The sequence below is a fragment of the Pelodiscus sinensis genome, chromosome 24, assembly GCF_049634645.1.
Source record: "Pelodiscus sinensis isolate JC-2024 chromosome 24, ASM4963464v1, whole genome shotgun sequence".
Taxonomy (NCBI): domain Eukaryota; kingdom Metazoa; phylum Chordata; order Testudines; family Trionychidae; genus Pelodiscus; species Pelodiscus sinensis.
Window position 1 is genome coordinate 13,545,262 of NC_134734.1, and position 18,498 is coordinate 13,563,759.

Consider the following 18,498-nt stretch of genomic DNA (forward strand, 5'->3'; position numbering starts at 1 on the left):
AGAATTGAGCTGCCCTTCCCACAGCCAGGCAGGTGGGGGTGGTGCAAAGGGATGAGCTAGGGGGCCACTGTAGGACCAAACATTTTATTCAATCTCCAGGCAGCAGCCAGGCATGGTGAGCAGATTCCTAAATAAATAACCACAGCAAAATGTCAGTCACTACAGGGCCCAGGCCCCTGGGGCACAGCCTGCAGGAAGGGAGGTGCCCAGTAGTCGGCTCAGCCCTCCCCCCTCCCTTAAAGTGAATTTAGTGCTGGGGGGAAGGTGCACAGGGCAGCTGTGCAGATCAGCCTGCAGCAGCTGGCACACAGTGCAGTGAGCAGCACGCTGACCTCACAGACTCACAGGAGGCTGCCACTGGGGCTACAGCTGGCCAGACAGCAGGGGGAGGGGAGGAATCCCAGCTAAAATCTCAGCTGTGGCCCTTAGATCCTGCCATGGGGGGGGGGAGGAGAGGTTCCCAGCACTGACATCACCTGATGTCAGGGGGCAGGGAGGGGAGGCTAAGGCTCCAGCTGCCCCCTGGCAGCGTTGCCACAAACCCTGCCCTGCAGAGCAGGAGCACCAGTTGGGATTCTGCCCTGGTTGCTGCAGTCCCAGCAGACTCCGGCTGCCAAGGCCACAGCTAATTCCAATGGAATCTGCTGGTGCTGAATGCCCTGGCCCCCACGGGCCACAGCAGGGACTGGGGGAATGAAATTGGCTCAGGCACAGCCCGTGGCTAGAGCAGCCATGGACAAGGCCAGGAGAGTCAGGAATATGGAGGGGAGGGAGGAGGGATAACTCACCCCTGGAAAGGGAGGGAGCCAATCTCCCTTCCTCCCCCTGAGGATTAATACAGCTGGAGGCCAGTGTGGCATGTAAATCCAGCACTGAAAGGTAAACAGCTCCAGGGAAAAGGGTCAGAGACCAGCCCCCTCCCCATTCTGAAAAACCCGCTTCCACTCAGCAGCCTGGCAAGGGCGCAGCAGCCAGTCCAGGAGCGAAGGGCCTGCCAGCAGCAGCATGCATTGCCCCGAGAGGAGCGCACTGCTTACCCTGGGGCAGTGCCTGCTGCAGCTTGAGTGCCCCAGTCAGGCAGACTGAGCAGGTGAGGGGCTTTCTCTGGCTCAGCCTAGGAAGCCCTGGGCCCCAGCTCCAGGGCACAGCAGGAGCTGGCTTCCTTACCCCCTCCCCCCCGTGGCTCAGGTTGGAGGAGTGGGGGAGGCATGGACTTGCCCCACTTCAGCACTGGTCTTTGGCTCAGCTCATCAGGAGCCCAGCAGGGTGGGAGAGGTTGAGGCTCAGTGCCCCTGAGAACACTGCTTGTGGGCATCCGTGGGCACACTCAGGCCAAGCCTGCTCCAGCTACTGACCAGCAATTGGACCATATACCCCATCAGCAACAGAATTCTAGAGCCTGCGGGGGGCCCCCAGCGCATGAGCCAGCTAGTGCCCAGGGCAATGCCAGGCCCCTGCTGCTCTCCTGCAAGAACCTGCCAGCAAGGGAGCTCAGTGGAACCCGCTGTAACCCCACCCGGGGGTTAGGGCCCCACCACAACGATGCAGCACATGCCAGCACAGCCCAGCTCACCCCTTGCTGGAAACTAGCCCCTGCCTCCCATGCTACCAGGCTCTGCCCAGCTCTCCTGCCCACCAGGATGGTTCCCTGGGCCGGGCCGGGCCAGGCCAGGCCAGCCAGCAAGTGGCCAACTGTCTCTGTGTCTCAGCCCAGCCAGAAGGACTCCATGCCACAGCCTGTGCTGAGGCTGCAGACCAAGGTGCCAACGGATGGGGCACTGGTTGTGGAGCCTTGTCCCACTGAGGACAGGCCTCGGCCTACCAGACTCAGCTTACACAGGGCCCACCCTGCAGACGTGTCCGCTCCTGGCACTAGGGAGCTTCCAGTTCAACATGACCAGGGGGTTTGTTCCAGGAGCTGGGAAGGACCCAGCTCAGAGCATGGCTAGGGCTGCCCCACCTCATTCCTGATGTCCATGACCCACTCGGCTTAGCGGGTACTCTGCAGCAAGGTCTGATTGTCCCACTGTGTCTGGGGGGCCTTGGGGAGCTGCCCTCGTGCCAGGACCCGTGGGGCAGCCCCAATCACATCCATTTCCCCAGACTCAGGCTTCCCCTTGCCAGAGGGCTTGCGGCCTTGCTGCGATGCATCAGGGCTCCGCGGAGGGACACTGGCACTTGGCTGGGTGCCCTGAGCAGCTCCACCCTGCCCAGGGGCTCCATGCTGAGGCCCAGAGCTGTCCACTGGTCCCCCTTGGGCACTGTCCCGTGCAGCCCCTTTCCTCCCCCCCAGCCGGTCTGCAGTGGCTCCAGGCCCCTTGCTCTGTGTCTCGGGTGCTGGGGGTGCTCCCAGGACAGCATCCTGTCCAGATCTCTGAGGCTGCTCCCACCAGTTTGCCCTGGCCCAGGGCAGCTTGGCAGAGTGTGTTTTGCGCAGCATCTCCTGCCTGAACTCGTGGTTGATCCCACTCTTGTACTTCTGCCCCCCGAAGCCAGGCACAGGCCCCTTCCTGCTCTTCAGTGCCCGAGGGTCGGTCCCGATGTCAGCAGTGATGTTGGTGTAGAGGGGATGCAGCTCCTTGGCCAGCAGCGTGTAGGTGAGCGAGTTCATGCCGTCCTGCGTCCACGTCCTCTGTGTCCGGATCAGTAGGTCAAACCTGCAAGGTGGGGGAGAAGTCAGTGCGGGGGCCCGGCCCAGGCCTCACCCTCCAGGAGCCTTCTCATCAGTCCAGTCAATGTGACCTCCCCACCATGCGGGGGGGAGCACAGCGCACTCACCGATGGGGATTCTCCTCGTTGCCCTGGTCGCCTTTGTGCTTCACCATCTTGTAGTGGCCGACCGAGACGGGAGGGCGCGCGATCTTCATGCCAGCCAGACGCACCCTGGGGACAGGAGAGCACGTGTCAGAGCAGCGCCCATCCGCCCGTGCTCACCGCCATGGCAACGGGCAGCAGGCTGCAGGACTTGGCTCCAGCTGCGCACAAGGTGCCAGGCAGCCCCTCCTTGAGGCCTGGGGACAGCAGAGGAGCTGTGCTCCTGCTGTGGGAAGAGCCCTGTCGCCGGCTACCAAGGAGCCAGTTCTCTCCCCTTGGCACCCAGGAGCCAGCTGCACCTGTGCAGGCTGCAGGCCCTGGATCCGCTCACTAGTCCAGAAGGGCCAGGTCAGCCCCAGCAGAGCACAGCCCCAAGGGACCACACGCTTGCTCCACCAGGGCACCAGGCAGAGCGCTTCAGCCTCACCCCACCAGCTCGGCTACAGCTACAGCCCCACCACGCTCCCATGGTGCTGGACCTACCTGAGCTTGGCTGCAATGGCCCTGTGTGAGAAATGAACATGCAAAGAGTCCCGAGAGCCAGGAGCGGAGAAAAGAGAGAGATGGTGAGAGAAGGCCAGGGCCACAGGGGGGCGCACCAGGCCAATGAGAAAGCCACAGACCACTAGGGGTGAGGGAGAATGAAGGCCAATGAGCCACACACCACCCGTGAGGAGGGAGCCAGGGCCAATGAGCCACCGACCACCAGGGAGGGGGAAGCACAGCAGAAGCAAGAGCCACAGACCATGGGGAGGGAGTAGTGTACAAGGACCAATGAGACAGAGCCATGGACCACAGTGGTGCTGACAATGAGACAGGGTTGGTGGGACGCGGGGACAGGGCCAGAGGAGCACTACAAGCTCAGCCTCTGCTGGAGCCCAGCTTGTGAAGTGGGGTACCCCAGAAAGACGTGCTGCCACCAGGCGCTGCCAGCCAGAGATGCCGCTGCCAGCCCCTTGCCCCAGGCTAGAACAGAGCCCACAAACTCCTTGCCATCAGCAACACCAGCCCTGCAGCGAGCAGGCCCTGCCTGAGAGCTCTGTGGCTGCACCAGCCACGGCGGGCCCTGGCACACTGCCCCAGGGCCAAGGATAGCAGCAGAGAAGCCTCCCAGCCTAGAGGGCAGATGCTCAGGGAGCCAGCAGCTGAAGGCTGCAGCCTGAGGCCAAAGGAACAAAAGGCAGGATGGGCCGAGCACAGTCTCCGCCTTGGTGTGCACTGAGGTGAGGCACCCCAGTGGGGCAGGGCAGCATCACACCTCCTGCACAGGGCAGCATGACTGATCCCAAAGAATAGGACAGGTTTCTGGCACAAGGTGGCTTGCACCAGACAAAGTGCCTGATGCCCGCCCCCTAGGCCAGCTACTCCCCTCAACTTGTTAATGTTCCCCGAGACAAAAACAGCATGAGCAGGGGGTGTGGGCCAAGTCCTGCTCCCCAACCCCATGGCTCAGCGCAGAGCAGCTGGGATTCCCTGGCCCCCCAATGCTCTGCATGGCCAGCTGTGCGGGCGCTGGGCCTGTGTCTAGGCAGAGGAGGAAGTGCAGAGAGGGTGGGGACAAATCTGCTAGTCATACACTGAGCACAGCAGAGAGGGTGAGAGCCAGGGCACAGGTGCAGGGCAGGAGCTGGAGGCGACTCACCTGGTGGCAATGTCATCGTCCTCCCCGCCCCAGCCCCAGTACTCGTTGGGGAAGCCGTTAATTTTCAAATACTGATTTGGGGTGAGCGCCGACACACCGCCGAAGTACTGGGCATACGGGAGGCTGGAGGAGAGAAGAGAAGAATGGCTGTGATGGCCTGAGGTGGGATCAGGGCTAAGAGATCACCCCCAGCATCTCCGCCCCTCAGGGAACCAATCCAGAGCCAGTCCCTGCTCTGGGCATGCTGGCTCAGGCTGGCATTCTAGGGAAGGATGTGCAGCTGCAATAAGCCATGGTGCTGACCAGCACAGCTGGTATTAACTGACCATGACACCAGGCGTGGAAAAGCAGGGAGTTGCAAGGGCAGGATCTAGGGCTCTGACAGGGTGACTGAGATTGGTACAGCAGGGGGTCACAGAGGCTCTGCCAGGACATCCCCAGAGTGGAACAGCGGTGGGTGGGGGAGGCCGGCAGGGCAACCCACGTGCAGAACAATAGGACTGAGGAACACCTGCCCGTGGTGGCTGCTGTTTTCAGTCAGATTCTCTGCCATGGTGTCCAGCGACGAGCAGTCAGCCCGTGTGGCAGGAGGCCGGGGGCAGAAGGGTGCCACCTCACCTGTAGCCAAACTTGTTCATGGCGATGGAGACGTGCTTGGGGCTCCAGGGGTCGCAGGTGTACAGGTTGTGGTCGTTCTCAGGGATGAGGTCGACGTCATGCAGGAAGAGGCAGTCCCACTCCTCATCCTTCAGAGCCTCCTTCACCCCCACGTTCAGCAGCTTGGCCCGGTTGAAGGTGGCGTTCCCAGCCTGCAGCAGGACAGTGCAAGGAGCTCAGACAGGGCAGGTGCACCGGGCCAGTGGGGATGCCCAGTACAGTGCCCCAGCCTGGCACAGGATGAGCGCAAACCCACCTGGTGGATGACATAGATGCCATACTGCAGCTGCTGGCGCTGCAGGAAGGGGTGCAGGTAGTAGAGGAGGTGGCGGAGGTGTGTCTCCCGGTTGCGGTGGGGGATGATCACAGCCGTACGGGAGCGGGCCTCGCAGGTCAAGGGCTGGCATCTGCCCCCTTCCTTCACGGCCGGGTTCTTCTCTAAAATCTGCTTCAGCGTCGGCGTCTGACTGAAGCTGACAGTCAGGGGGCCAACTGCCAGGGCAATAGCATGGGTGGCATCAGGAACAGACACACCCACAGCCCATCAGACTGTCTAAGGGTCTGCAGCCCCAGAGCCTACCCAGCTGAGGCCCATACCACTCTCCAACCCCAACACCTACTTACCCAGGCCACACCTCAGCTCCCTCCACACTGCAGCCCCAGGGCCTGCCCACACACCCAGAGACGTCAGCACCAGCATCTCCATCCAAACATACTACACAGCCTCTCTGCTAACGTCCATCTTGCCCCCACCAGCACTGGCCACTTGGACCCCTCAGCTCACATGGCTACTGCCCCAAACGTCTCCCCACGTGGCCACTGTTAAGGCATGCCCCTCCACCACACTCAGCAGGCCCGGGGTTGGAGACTCACTTGGTCGGCTGCCAGAGAGCAACCTGCCAGGCAGGCTCAGGCAGACCTGGGTAATGCCTGAGGGGACCTTATATCACATGGGGGAAGCACAAGGCTCCAGAGAGTGAACGGCTGCTGTGAGCCCCGTTGAATAACCTTCAGGTTCATCCTTCAGCAGACAGCCAGGCCATGCGCCCCCAACATCCAGCTCTGCCTCCCTCCAACAGCAGCTGCATGGGGGCAAGGGTCCAGGATTTCTCCAGCTCTCGCCTTTCCCTGCCAGAGCCAGCGTACTGGGGTAATTCACACCAAGAGGAGCCCAAGCTAAGTCCTTTGGAGCTGCAAGCAGTTCCGGGAGCAGGGGAATACCCTGGGATTCAAAGTCCCTCCCGCACCCACAGCCCCAAAGCTCTATGTAGCCACCTCTGGGGAGAAGGCCAATGTCCAGCCAGGACAGAGCACTGCACTGCACAGAGGGGCACTAAACTAGCCAAGGACCCCAGCACACCCCTGTGAAGCAATGCAGAGCAGACAGGCCTGCAGAGTTACAGCTTATCTAGGAGACAGGCAGTCCCCGTGCAGGGCTCCATCAGCCCTCCCAAGGACAGTGTGTTGCTGTGCCGGCTGGGCTATAGAAGGATGTCAAAGCTGGGACTCCCATGCCTACATCCAGTTCTGGGTCCCCCCCCACTATAGAAAGGATGTGGACACATTGGGGAGGGTCCAGCAGAAGGCAACGAAAATGATTAGGGGGCTGGAGCGCATGACCTATGAGGAGAGGCTGAGGGATTTGGGTTTGTTTAGTCTACAGAAGAGAGGTGCGAGGGGGGATTTGATAGCAGCCTTCAACTCCCTGCAGGGATGTTCCAAAGAGGATGGAGAAAAGCTGTTCTCAGTAGTGATGGATGGCAGAACAAGGAGCAATGTCTCAAGTTGCAGTGTGAGCCACCCGGCCCAGGCTGGTCCCTGCTTCCTTCCACTCAGACTGGCACAAGGTTCTCTCCTGACCTTCCTCTGATGGGAGACAGTCCAGGACTCCAAAGCTCTCTCCATGTTTAAATATGCAAGTGCTCTGACACACCCCTTAGTATCTGGAGTCAGCGCTATGCAGGAGCTGAATGCCCCAGCAGCTCTGTGGTACACAGGGTCATGCTGCTGGGGGGCCAGAGGCAAACTTCAACCACATGCGCAAAGGGCGTGTCTGCTGCCCTTCCCAGACCTCTTCCCCAGAACCTCTTTCCCCTTGACACAGAGCTACAAGACAAGACAGAAGCAGAGCAGCTGGAGGGCAGGAGTCTTGTGTAGCATGTAACCACTTGACCTTCTGGAGACACAGCACAGCCATTCCCCCCTGGTCCTGTCCTGCCTACAAATGTGCGACCCACCTCCCCACACCTTGCCTCTGGGGTGCTCACTCCCTATCACAGCTTGTTCTGCCCCCACTGATGAGGGATGGGTTCTTCCTGCTGGAAAATCATGGACTCGATCAAAAGCCACTTTGGCTTGTGCCTGACAAATGATGCTACAGAAAGGCTGAGTGAACCCCACTCCACTGTCCCTCAGGGCTCCCTGTCTGCACCCCACCGATTCCCCTCCCCCTTCTCCTCTGCAGGGCTCCCAGCCTGTGCCCATCGATCCCTGCCAGGGCTCTCTGCCTCTTCCTCCCCAATCCTCTACCGCCTTAATGGGCTCCTCCTCTTGCCCCTCACCCAGGGTACAACTTACTGAGGTAGGGCGAGCGCTCAGGACAATAGGGCAGGGACCCTGTGGGGCCACCTCCTGGATGCAGCCGGGGCAGGAGGCGGCTCAGGTTGGTGTACACATCGTGGGTGCGGGAGTAGTCGAAGACAGGGTTCGTGTCACGGCCAAATATAGAGGTCAGGTTCCGGAAGCCGCCAAAGGAGAAGTACACCATGAAGGCAAACTGGAAGCCGATGAGCAGGGCCAAGGTACAGGGCCGATCCAAGAGTCTCCGGATCATGATGCCAGGAGAAAGCTCTCCTTCCCTGCAAGCAGCGCCAGGTAGCGTCTCCAGTTAGTGCTGTCAAGACACACACAGCCACACATTAACTGCGTGAGGTGTCATTTGTGGGATTGCCCTAGGAAGTTGCCCTGGGAAGTAGCATGCAGCTCCCCAACTCCTCTGGGGAAGCACACACCTGGTATCACCCAGCAGAGCTGGTTGGCCACGGGGAACAGGCTAGTCTCTGTGGTTTAGCTGGAGAAATCAGCTTGTGACATGAACATGGCCAAGCCTTCCCCCTCTTGCGCAGCAGGTGTGCCAGTACAGCCTGTTCCCTTCCCGGCCCAGGAACCGGTTGGCAAATGCCATTAAGAATTATAGGCCCTAGTGGAGATCTGCCCTCCCATCAAAGTGCTCTGTGAACTCTCACTGGCATTTGGACAGCACCTTTCAGCCTGCGGGAAGGATACCCAAAATCTGCTCCTCCCCCCGCTAACCTTGGGGAGATGCAGCCACGTCTGGGGTAGAAAGCAGCAGCAGTTCAGAGAAAGGAGTGAAACAATCCATATTGCAGCTGCAGGGAGAGTGGAGGAAAGTGCAACAGAAATGCCTGCTTCTGAGTCTGGACAGGGACAGACTTTCATGAGAAGTGACATCAGATTAGCAAAGATTCATGGGTCCCCGAGATCCTCTAGCACCAGGCTGGGGCACCAAATCAGTCAGTCACTCCTTCCTCAGAGGAACAGTTTCATGGCTTGCACGGGACCATTCTGCATTGGCAGGAGACAGTCTGGCTGATCCACCATCTCCCGCTCCTCAAGGGAACTGCATCTCCTCCCCGTGTGTATCGGCTCCTGCCCCACTCTGCTGCCTATGTATCAGAGGCAGTTGGGGGGCGGGGGGGGGGGAAGAGGAAAGCTCTGCAGGAGCCAGCTCCTCATGAACACTGGCTCCTGCCTCCCTCCCTCCCCCAGCTACCTCTGATATAGAGGCGGGAGGGAGGGGGAGGGCTGCATGTTAGTGAGAGAGTTACCAGTGGTTCCCAACCTTTTTCATACTGCAGACCAGCAAACCCATTCACACACTTTTGACAGACTGGTAAGATTTTATTTGCAAAAAGTCCCTGGCCCCAGAGCCACTGCAAACTGCTGGTTTAAGCTCCAGCAGTCATCATGTGGTAGGCGGCTTCATCAGCTGAAGCCAGTTGTTTGCAGCAGCTCAGGGGACCGGGGTACACTCTGACCCACTAAGCCTTCCAGTGCCAGCCCTAACCCCTAGAGCCCCCCACCCCTCCACTAGCCAGACATTGACCCCAGAGTCCCCAGTGCCAGCCTCCCACCCTCAGAGCCCCCCATCCCAAATGCCTCAGTGACAGCCCCACCACCAGACTCCCCCAGAGCTAGCCTCCTGTTTCCAGAGCCCCACTGCACCCAACGCCCCAGAGCTCCCCTAGTGCCAACATCCAGTCCCCAATATTAGCCCCATCCCCGGAGCTCCCAGTGCTAATTCCCTACTTCAGATGCCCCAGTGCACCCCAATAGCAGCCCCCTGCCTCTTACAGCCCCCCACCCCTTAGACCTCCCCAGTTCTAGCCCCACTCCAAACTCCCCCCAGTATTAGAGCCCCACAGCACTAGCCCTGCCCCTGTCATCTAGCCCTGTGCTGCCTCCCATCCACCAGCTGAGCGCTGCTCCCTGGGTCATGGATGCTCTAAGGCTGCCATCCCGGGCTCCATTCTAGGGATTAAGGATGTTAGTTGACTAGTCAACTAGTCCTTATCTGATAAGCTTATTGGATAGTCAGTCGACTAGTCGATTCCCCTTCCCTTGCTGCCTCTATCAGATGGAAGCAGCAAAGGGGGAGGGGAGAGGGTACTTCAAAGTGGCAGTGCGGTACAGCTGATCCCAGGGTCAGCTGTGCAGCGCTGTCCCTTTGAATGCAGCTGATCAGTCTCTAGCTGATCCCAACCAAGTTCCACTGAAATGCTGCACAGAGCCTGGAATCAGCTGGGGCTAACCCCAAGCTCCGCATGGCAATCAGCAGTGCAACATGGAGCCTGGGGTGAGTGAGGGACTCTGAGACCCCCACTGACCGCGGGCTCCATGAGGGCACTTCCGCATTCGTCCTTTGAAATGTACAAGAGCCCCTGCTGGGAGTGATTGTGCATTTCAAAGCAAAAGTGCCTATGGACTAGTCGATGGAAATTCCATCGACTACTGTCTAGTAAATTAACCGATATTTAACATCCATACTAGGGATGTGAAGGACTAGTCGCTACCCTCCCCTTGCTGCCTCTATCATATGGGGGGGTACTTCAAAGCAGCAGAGCCACACGGAGCTCCATGCAGCGCTGCCACTTTGAATGTCCAGGCTCATTGGTTAACTGTGTACTTGGATATATGCTCACATCCCCAATCAGTACCATGGCATCTTCCTTCCTCCTCCTCCCCCTCTTCCCCTATGTCTGCACAGATACCGACTGCCTTGCAGCACCGCACTGCTGACACTGCCTTCACTCCACCTCAGCTCACATTCTCCAGGCGTTCCTCTGCTCTGTGACTCTGTGCAGGGACCAAGGCCCAGCCCTGGCTCCTACCTGCTTTGCCAGGATTTAAAGGGAACCACCCTATCTCCCCAGACTCTCACACGTCTCCTATTTCCTCATTTTCCTCAGAACACCCTCCAGACATCTCTCTCATCAGTAGGGATATAATAGGATAGTCAATAAACTGATTAGCAAAAGCTTATCGGTTAAGGCTATAAACTACATGCATTTCCCTTCCCACCTCCGCCAGGACATTTTTGAGCAGGCTGGTCAGCAGCCCGGCTCAGTCCTGACTTGTGCTGAGTTCGGGACCTACCCCTGCTGTGGCTCTGCATTTAAAGTGTATTAGGAACCAGGCAGGTAGGCAGCCCGGCTCAGTTCTGGCAGCTCAGACCCTCCCATCGGACAGGGGCTGCTGCCACCCCATGCTGCTGACTCTGTATCAGAGGCAGCAGTGTGGGGCGACAGGCAGCCAGTCCATGAGAGGAGCTGGTTTTTAAACTGGCTCCCCTCATGGACCAGCTCCCACCTAGCATTCCACGTCGCTGCCTCCAATACAGAGGCAGCAGCACGGGGTGGCAGGGGGCTCCTCGAGTGGGGCCAGAGCGCACTGGCTGCCGGCCCCACCCACCCCTAGGACTATAGAATAGTCAAGTAACTGATAAGAATTCATGAGGTTAACTGACTATTCAATTAACCAATATTTAATATCCCTAGTCAGTACTCCAACAGGCTGGGATCAGCCAGCACCCCTGCCTGACTCTGCTCATCTAGCACTAGCTAGTCTGCCCTATCAGTGTCTCAGGATTCAGTACACTAGGAATGTTAAAATGCATGTCCTTAACTGTGTACGGTTACATGCAAGGTGGTTGTTGCCTCCCCAGGAGCCTGTGCACGCAGGGAGCCAACTTTTAAGCTGATTCCCCCATGTATTGACTCCTGCCTGCCACCCCAAAGGCAGCAGTGTGAGATGGCAGTCAGCTCCCTGCGCGTACCGGGAGCCTGCGTGTAACCACAAACGTTAACTGATGAGCACAGGCTCATCGGTTGGTAACACTTTCACATCCCTACTGTACACAAGAGACTTCTTTGTGACTCCTCCTGTCTACCCCACCTCAGCTCTAAGCAGCACCTATGCCTGGCCTTCTCCCCACCCACACCCATGCTTGGTCTTCTCCACTGCAGCCAGGAGAAGATGCAGATTCCAAGGCCAGAAGGGAGTAGTGCCATCAGGCAGGAAGGGACCTTGAGAGGACCTCTAGTCCAGACCCCTGTGCGGACGCAAGACCAAGTAACCCTAGACCACACCTGAAAGGGGTCTGTCCAACTGGTTCTTAAAAATCTTTAAGATTCTGTAGCCTCCGTTGGAAGCCAACTCCAAAGCTGAACTCCCCTGGGAATCAGAAAGTTTTCTGTAATATCTAACTGCAATCTCTCTTGCTGCAGATTAAACCCACTACATCAGTGGTCCACAACACGGTGCCTGCGGGCGCCATGGCGCCCGCGGGGCCATTTGTGTGGGCCCGCCAAGTGGTCAGGGCTGGCCTGGCCCCAGGAACTTGGTGCATGCATGGTGCCGGTGCCGGCCCCGGGCACATGGTGAGCGCTGGCCCCAGGAGCGCTGCGAATTGGCTGCTCGCACTCTGGGCTTGCGGCACTTGGAGGGGTGGGGGGGGGGCCGGCCCCGGGCTCGCGGCATTTGGAGGGGGCGCCATTAAATGGCCATTAAAATATCTGAAGACTCATCAGGTCCTCCCTCAATCTTCTTTTCTCAATATGAAACATGACCAGTTTCTTTAATCTTTCCTCGTGGATCAGATTTTTTAACCCCAAATCATTTTTGTTCCTCTCCTCTGGATTCTCATCTAGACTGACCTTCTGTACCACACAGGCCTAAGAACTCCCCCAAAATATTTACTTGAACTGGAGCAGATCTAGAGAAACATCCCATCTAGGGATGTAATAGTGTAGTCAATTAACTGTAACTGATAAGCAAAAGCTTATAGGTTAATGCTATAGACTACACACATTTCCCTCCCCACCCTTGCCAGTAAATTTTTTAGCAGGCTGGCCAGCAGCTCAGCTTAGTCCTGGCTTGCACTGGGTCCAGGACTTACCACCACTGCAGCTCTACATTTAAAGTGCATTGGGAGTCAGGCAGGTAGGCAGCCCGGCTCAGCTCTGTATCAGAGGCAGCAGCACAGATTGACAGGCAGCTGGTTCACAAGGGGAGCTGTTTTTTTCAACTGCCTCGCCTTGCGGACCAGCTCCTGTCTGGCATGTCGCGCTGCTGCCTCTGATACAGAGGCAGCAGCACAGAGTGGCAGGAGGCTCCTCGGGAGTGGGGCCGGAGCACACTGGCTGCCAGCCCCCCCCCCCCCCCGGGTACTACAGAATAGTTGAGTAATTGATAAGAATTAATGAGGTTAATCGACTATTCAATTAACCAATATTTAACATCCCTAATCCCATCCTAATTTTAAAATGCCCAGTGATGGAGAATCGACCATAATCACACTCACTTAAAAATTAAGGCCTTATTCCCACTTTGATTCTGTCTAGCTTCAATTTCCAACCACTGGTGCATATTTGACCTTTCTCTGCCAGACTGATGTTTGTTCCCCAAGTAACAGACTGTGACCAACTCACCCCTTAGCCTTCTCTTTGTTAAGCTAAATAGACTGAGCTCCTTGTGTCTCTTGCTACAAGGCAGGTTTTCTAATCCTTTAATCATGCTCTTGGATCTATTCTAAGCTCTATAATTTAACAACATCCTTCTTGACTATGGACACAAAACTGGACACCATATTTCACTAGTGGTCGCACCTGTGCCAAATACAGAGCTAAAAAAATCTTTCTATTGCTACTGTACAGTCCTGTTTAAACAGCCATATACAACTTATCCAAGGCTGCAGCGCTGCACAGGGAACTCACATTCAGCTGATTAGCCACCACAACTCCCAAAGTTTTTTCAGCATCAGTGTGTCTCAAAATAGAGTCCCACAACTTGCAAGGATGGCCTGTGGGGGGCTGGGTGTGAAATGAAGAGACAGGAGTTTCCATTTAGGCATTCCGATGGCCTCGCCTTTGCCCTCACTCGTCACGTCACTGGTCTGCTCCGATAAGGAGATCCTGTCTCTGCGTCGAGCTGGAAACGTGCTGAGGTGACATCCGATCCCAAGTTGGGGTGCTGCGGAAAACAGCACACAGCTGGTCAGGCCCACTGGCAAGCCTGGAAAGGCAGGGGAGGTAGGAGCCCAGAAAGGCAGAAGAGGGCCCAGCGCTTAGTGGGAGCACTGTTCTTCCTCCCTCCATTATTTCCACATCTCTCCTTCCAGAACACAGATCCTGAAGTGGAAGCTATCATCACAGCTAGCAGGAAACTGCATGGGTAGAAGGCCATCTTTACAACCTGCTGCTTTCAGTTCAAATCAGCTTGTGTTTCTAGCACTTCTGGCTAGAAACAGAAGTCTATGAAGCTGCCACCTCCCAGCTAGTGCCCCCCAGGAGCTGCTTTTGCCCCATTTATGGAGTTGTGAATTTTGAGGCCTTATCAAATCAATGGAGGGTCAACCCTTTCAGTTTTTGCACCAATCTCTGTCTCAAAGATCCAGCTGACATGCTTCTCTCACCTGGCCAGGCACGTCCTCTCTTAGCCACAGTGATCTTCCCTCTACTCAAAGAGAAGACACTTTGTCCTTAAACTAAAACATGTCCTTTTTCCAAAGCAAGAGTACTGTCTCTGGCACATTTCCTCTCCACATGGAGCTGGAACACAAAGACTACGTATCTCTGCAGACAATCCTCTGAGGTTTAAATTATAGTACTAAGAAAGCAAACACGCCGCAAGACATCTGGGGAAGGGGGCTGAATAATTGAGGGATTTGCTACTGTTTTAAGAGAGCTAGGTAAAAATATTTATTGACTTAGTCAAAAATGCTGCAGCATGCATCCAATACAGCATATGGAATTTGAGAGCTCTCAATAAAATGAGGCCCAGCAGCAGTAAATGTGGGTTCAGTTTCACTGCTAATCAATATGTCTGAACGATGAGCAGCCTTGCAGATTCAAATTTATCCCAGCTAAGCAAGAAAAACACTAAAACTGACACCTCCCCTGCAGATGTGCCAGGCTCCAGAGATTCCACTATGCTCTGGTCAGTAGGATCCTGGAATTCAAACGGCTGTTGGGTCAACTGGGGACTCTGCAGCCGGAACATCAGCACTCAGCTGCTCTCCACTAGAAACATGAGGGAGCCAAGCTATTAAGGAGTCAGATGTGGTACAATTTCACCTTCAAAGTATCAATCATTTTCCACAGTCCTGTGCACAATAGCTAAGCTTTATCTCCATTTAACAAACAGGAAAAGTAAAGCAAGAGTGCTGGAGTCACCTAGCAAGTCAGTGGGAGACCTGGGATTCTCTCTCCAAAAGGATATTAATGGTCAACAGCAGTCCAAGAACCCAGTCAGGATCAAGAACTGAACAGGCACACACAGAAACTCAGCTACACAGTCTGGGCACAGCTAGAACTCAAGATACTCCTGACCACCAGGGCCTCATGATCAGGCTGCAGCCCATACTGCACTGGCACGAATAAAGGAGGCCTGCTGCAATCTATGCTCTCACCTCAGATAAGCAGAGAGTTCATTGCTGGGGCAAGGGTAACAAGGCAGACATGGTACAAAATCTCCCGAGCTCAAGGACATGGTGCCCAACAGCTTTACAAGAGTCTATGGCAAAAGGTTACAGGTGCTGGAAAGCAAAGGCACCAAAATCCATTCCGTGAATGCTTCCTGCACCCCCTGCCCAATCAATGCAGCTAACATCTTGTCCACTGCACAGTGCCAGCCACCTTCACCCATGGCTCACCAGGCCATCACTTTGGCAAACCATCTGAGTGCAAGTGGAACCAGTGGACAGCTCCATCCAGACACACACCCTAGAGAAGTGGTCATCAACCAGTAGATAAGGATCTACTAGATCTTGAAGCCTCTGACAGGGGAACCTAACTGGTTTTGCCAAGAGGCTACCAAGCCCAGCACTTCAACTGCCCCCCACAGATGGCTGTGCATCTCCTGCTCTTTGCCTTGGAACTGTCCCCTCAGGAGCCTCTGCTTTCTGTGCAGGGTAGGGCAGGGAGAAGACGGGTGCTGGTATCAAGATGCCCCACTCTATATCTTATTTCCACAGAGCAGAGAGGGGGCACAGCAGGACTTGGGATGGAGTTTGCTGGCTGCTTTTGGGAGTGGTACAGGGCCAAAGCCGGGGTGAGCCTGCCTTAGCCCCACTGCACCACCACCCAGGAGCCACCTGAGGTAAGCAGGGTCCAGCTGGTGCCCACATCCTGAAACCCTACCCCAGTCATGAACCCCCTCCTGTACTCCAAGCTCCTGCCCTAGTCCCAAGCACCCCTGCATCCAGACACCCTACCAGAGCCTGCAACTAGAACCCCATCTGACACCCCAACTGCCTGCCACAAGCTCAGCTCAGAGCCTCCCTCACACTACAAATCCCTTAATCTAAGACCAGAGCCTGCACCCCAATCCTCTGCCCCTGACTGGTGAGGAAAGGTGGGGGAGGGAGGGAGGATGGAGTGAGCAGGGGTGGGGCCTCAGAAAAGGGGCACAAAGGAGATGGGGCAAGGGTATTTGGGTTTGAGTTAGATCTTGGATTGCACTTGAATTCAAAAAGTGATCTTGTGCTTAAAAAGGTTGGAGACCACTGCCCTAGAGCCTCAGAGGTGTGACCTGTGTGCACATACAATGAGCATTCGGTGGCCACTGCAACTCTGGGGTAACATCTTGGGCTGAGGATTTCAGAGATGCCCAAGGGCGTTTGAAGTCCAGCCCCACATAAAGCCAGTGCTTGCCAGGGGAACTTCAGAAATAAAAGCCACCTCACAAAGTAACATGACATGTGCTTCTGCGCACGCCCTTCCTTGGCGTCTGTTCTCGGGACAGAAGGCACAGTGCTTCCAGTTCTCTCTAACGTGCATTAGTCTCCCCAGGCCCTTAAAGCAAACAGTGCCTTCCTTTTCCTGGCCCATCCCTCTTTCTGTTAGTGGGGTGTATAACATGAATGTAATTAAGAGCTCAGAATTGGAGTTTCATTTCTAAGGAGCACGCAGATGCCACCGGGCACATGACACAGAGATAAGATTGGCTGCTCTGGCAGCATTCCAGGTGCTCAGTAGAGTCCATTGTCCAGGAGGCAAAAACGTACCCTGTGCATGGAGAAATGTATTTGACCAGATTTGGTCTCACAGGTAATTGCATAAGCCTTCGTATCAGATCACACTGAATACACTGCATTTGGTGTCTTGCCTCGAGTGGAGGTCAGCACTAGCCACACCAAAGGAAAGCAGGCCCCATAATGCAAAAAGCCAATCCTGCAGGCTCCTGCAGGGTGGGAGGAACAGGAAAGATTTGTTCCTCATTCCCATAGCAAAGAGCAGATGACCTGAGATCAGTCATTCCCATCTCTGCAGATACCACTACAGACAGAAGAGACCTTAAGGGAGATACAGACTCTTCCTAGCCTCAGCTGCTTGCGTATCCACCTCAGACCCAGCAACAGGGAGTTCCACAGGGCACCCATGCATGGGCAAGTTAGCATTGGCTATAAACATCCAGGCCTGACATGTTGACAGGGCTGGGTGGCTTGCACCTGACTCCATAGCACCCAACCCTTCAGAGTGCCACTGGTCTCTGCAGGGAGATCCTTTGCCTGCCCTGACCAGTCCCACAGCCCGACACACAACAGGCACTGGGTCAAGAGCACCAGCACCAACGGGACACATCAGGGCTGGGAGCTCCGGCAGTGCCCAGCTCAACATGAATGTAAAATCCCGAGTAATCAATTAACTGGTTAAACAGTTAGCCCCTGAGGCCTCAGCTCCCCCTCCCACACAGGGCTGGCTGTTGAGTAACCCGTTGACTTGTTCACATCCCTCCAGGCCAGCCACATCCTCCTGCCACCCCCCCATACCTCCATCCATGCAGCCTTTCAGCCTCCCACCACCATGCTTATCTACCCTGCCTCCTGCAGCCCTGACATCAGCCCCCATCCTCATTTCCACCTGTGCAGCCTCCCCAAGCCCTGCCACTTGCCCCACCCCCTGCTCTCACCCCTCAGCCATGCCATTTGCTCCCAAGTCTTCCCTTTCAACCTGTCACCTGCCCCCACTCCTCTCAGCGCAACTGCCCATAGCCCTGCCCCAACCCCCTACCCCCCTCATTCCACCAACTGCCCAAAGCCCCGCCCTCACCATTACCAACTGCCCATAGCCTCTCAGCCCTGCCCCCACCCCTACCCCCCCTCAGCCCACCAACTGCCCAAAGCCCCGCCCCCACCAACTGCCCCCACCCCCCTCAGCCCTGACCCATCCCCCTCAGCTCACAGCCCAACCCCTCCCAGCCCTGCCCCCCTCATTCCACCAACTGCCCAAAGCCCCGCCCTCACCATTACCAACTGCCCACAGCCTCTCAGCCCTGCCCCCACCCCTACCCCCTCATTCCATCAACTGCCCAAAGCCCCGCCCCCGCCCCCACCAACTGCCCCCACCCCCCCTCAGCCCACCAACTGCCCACCGCCCCGCCCCCCACCCACCCTCTACAGACCCGCCATACGTCCCCCCCGAACCTACCTGCGCACTGGGGGCGGCGGGTCCCTCAGCACCACACGGCAGCCAGGGACGCCGCCGCCGCCGCCATCTTGGGGAAGGTGAGGGGCGGCGGTGGGCGGGGGGGCCCTGCCGTGACGTAACAAGGGGCGGGACCTCGAAGTTCCACCCTGGGAAGGGCTGGTAGCCGCAGGATAGGGCTGGGCGGCGCCATCGCCTCCCGTGCAGCCCCGCCCGCAGCGCCAGCCCGTCTCTCAGGCCTCCCCCCTCCCGCCTGGCCCCTGAGGGCCCCTCCCCCCGCGCCAGCCCCGCCCCCCCTCTGTGCTAGCCTGGCCCTAACCCCCCAGGGACGCCAGCCCTGGCCCGGTTCCTGGCACCCTAGCACCAGCCTGGTTTGCCAGG

The 18,498-nt window shown here is 57.0% G+C and overlaps 1 protein-coding gene across 4 annotated transcripts; it reads right to left on the reverse strand.

Moving 5' to 3' along the window:
* Positions 1-68: 68 nt before the first annotated feature.
* On the reverse strand, positions 69-18,267 carry B4GALT3 (beta-1,4-galactosyltransferase 3). Of its 4 annotated transcripts, none has more exons than XM_075908033.1 (9): positions 18,121-18,267; positions 13,408-13,663; positions 7,691-8,006; positions 5,370-5,605; positions 5,075-5,265; positions 4,457-4,579; positions 2,779-2,883; positions 2,448-2,657; positions 69-127 (listed from the first exon to the last, which is right to left on the reverse strand). In XM_075908033.1, the coding sequence occupies exons 3-9, from the start codon at positions 7,944-7,946 to the stop codon at positions 85-87; spliced, it is 1,164 nt and encodes a 387-aa protein (XP_075764148.1). In that variant the 5' UTR covers positions 7,947-8,006; positions 13,408-13,663; positions 18,121-18,267; the 3' UTR covers positions 69-84. The 4 variants fall into 4 exon arrangements, with proteins under 4 accessions (XP_075764148.1, XP_075764146.1, XP_075764145.1 ...); XM_075908031.1 differs by having other exon boundaries at positions 1,961-2,657; XM_075908030.1 differs by having other exon boundaries at positions 69-2,657.
* Positions 18,268-18,498: the final 231 nt, after the last annotated feature.

What these genes read in the sequence shown, in the direction of transcription:
- B4GALT3 (XM_075908031.1), bottom strand. Translation starts at nt 7,946, where the DNA reads ATGATCCGGAGACTCTTGGATCGGCCCTGTACCTTGGCCCTGCTCATC. An exon ending in TGAGCGCTCGCCCTACCTCA is followed by an intron (nt 5,606 to 7,690) that starts GTAAGTTGTACC and finishes TTGCCCTGGCAG; the next exon opens with TTGGCCCCCTGACTGTCAGC. An exon ending in AACGAGGAGAATCCCCATCG is followed by an intron (nt 2,658 to 2,778) that starts GTGAGTGCGCTG and finishes CCCACCTTGCAG; the next exon opens with GTTTGACCTACTGATCCGGA.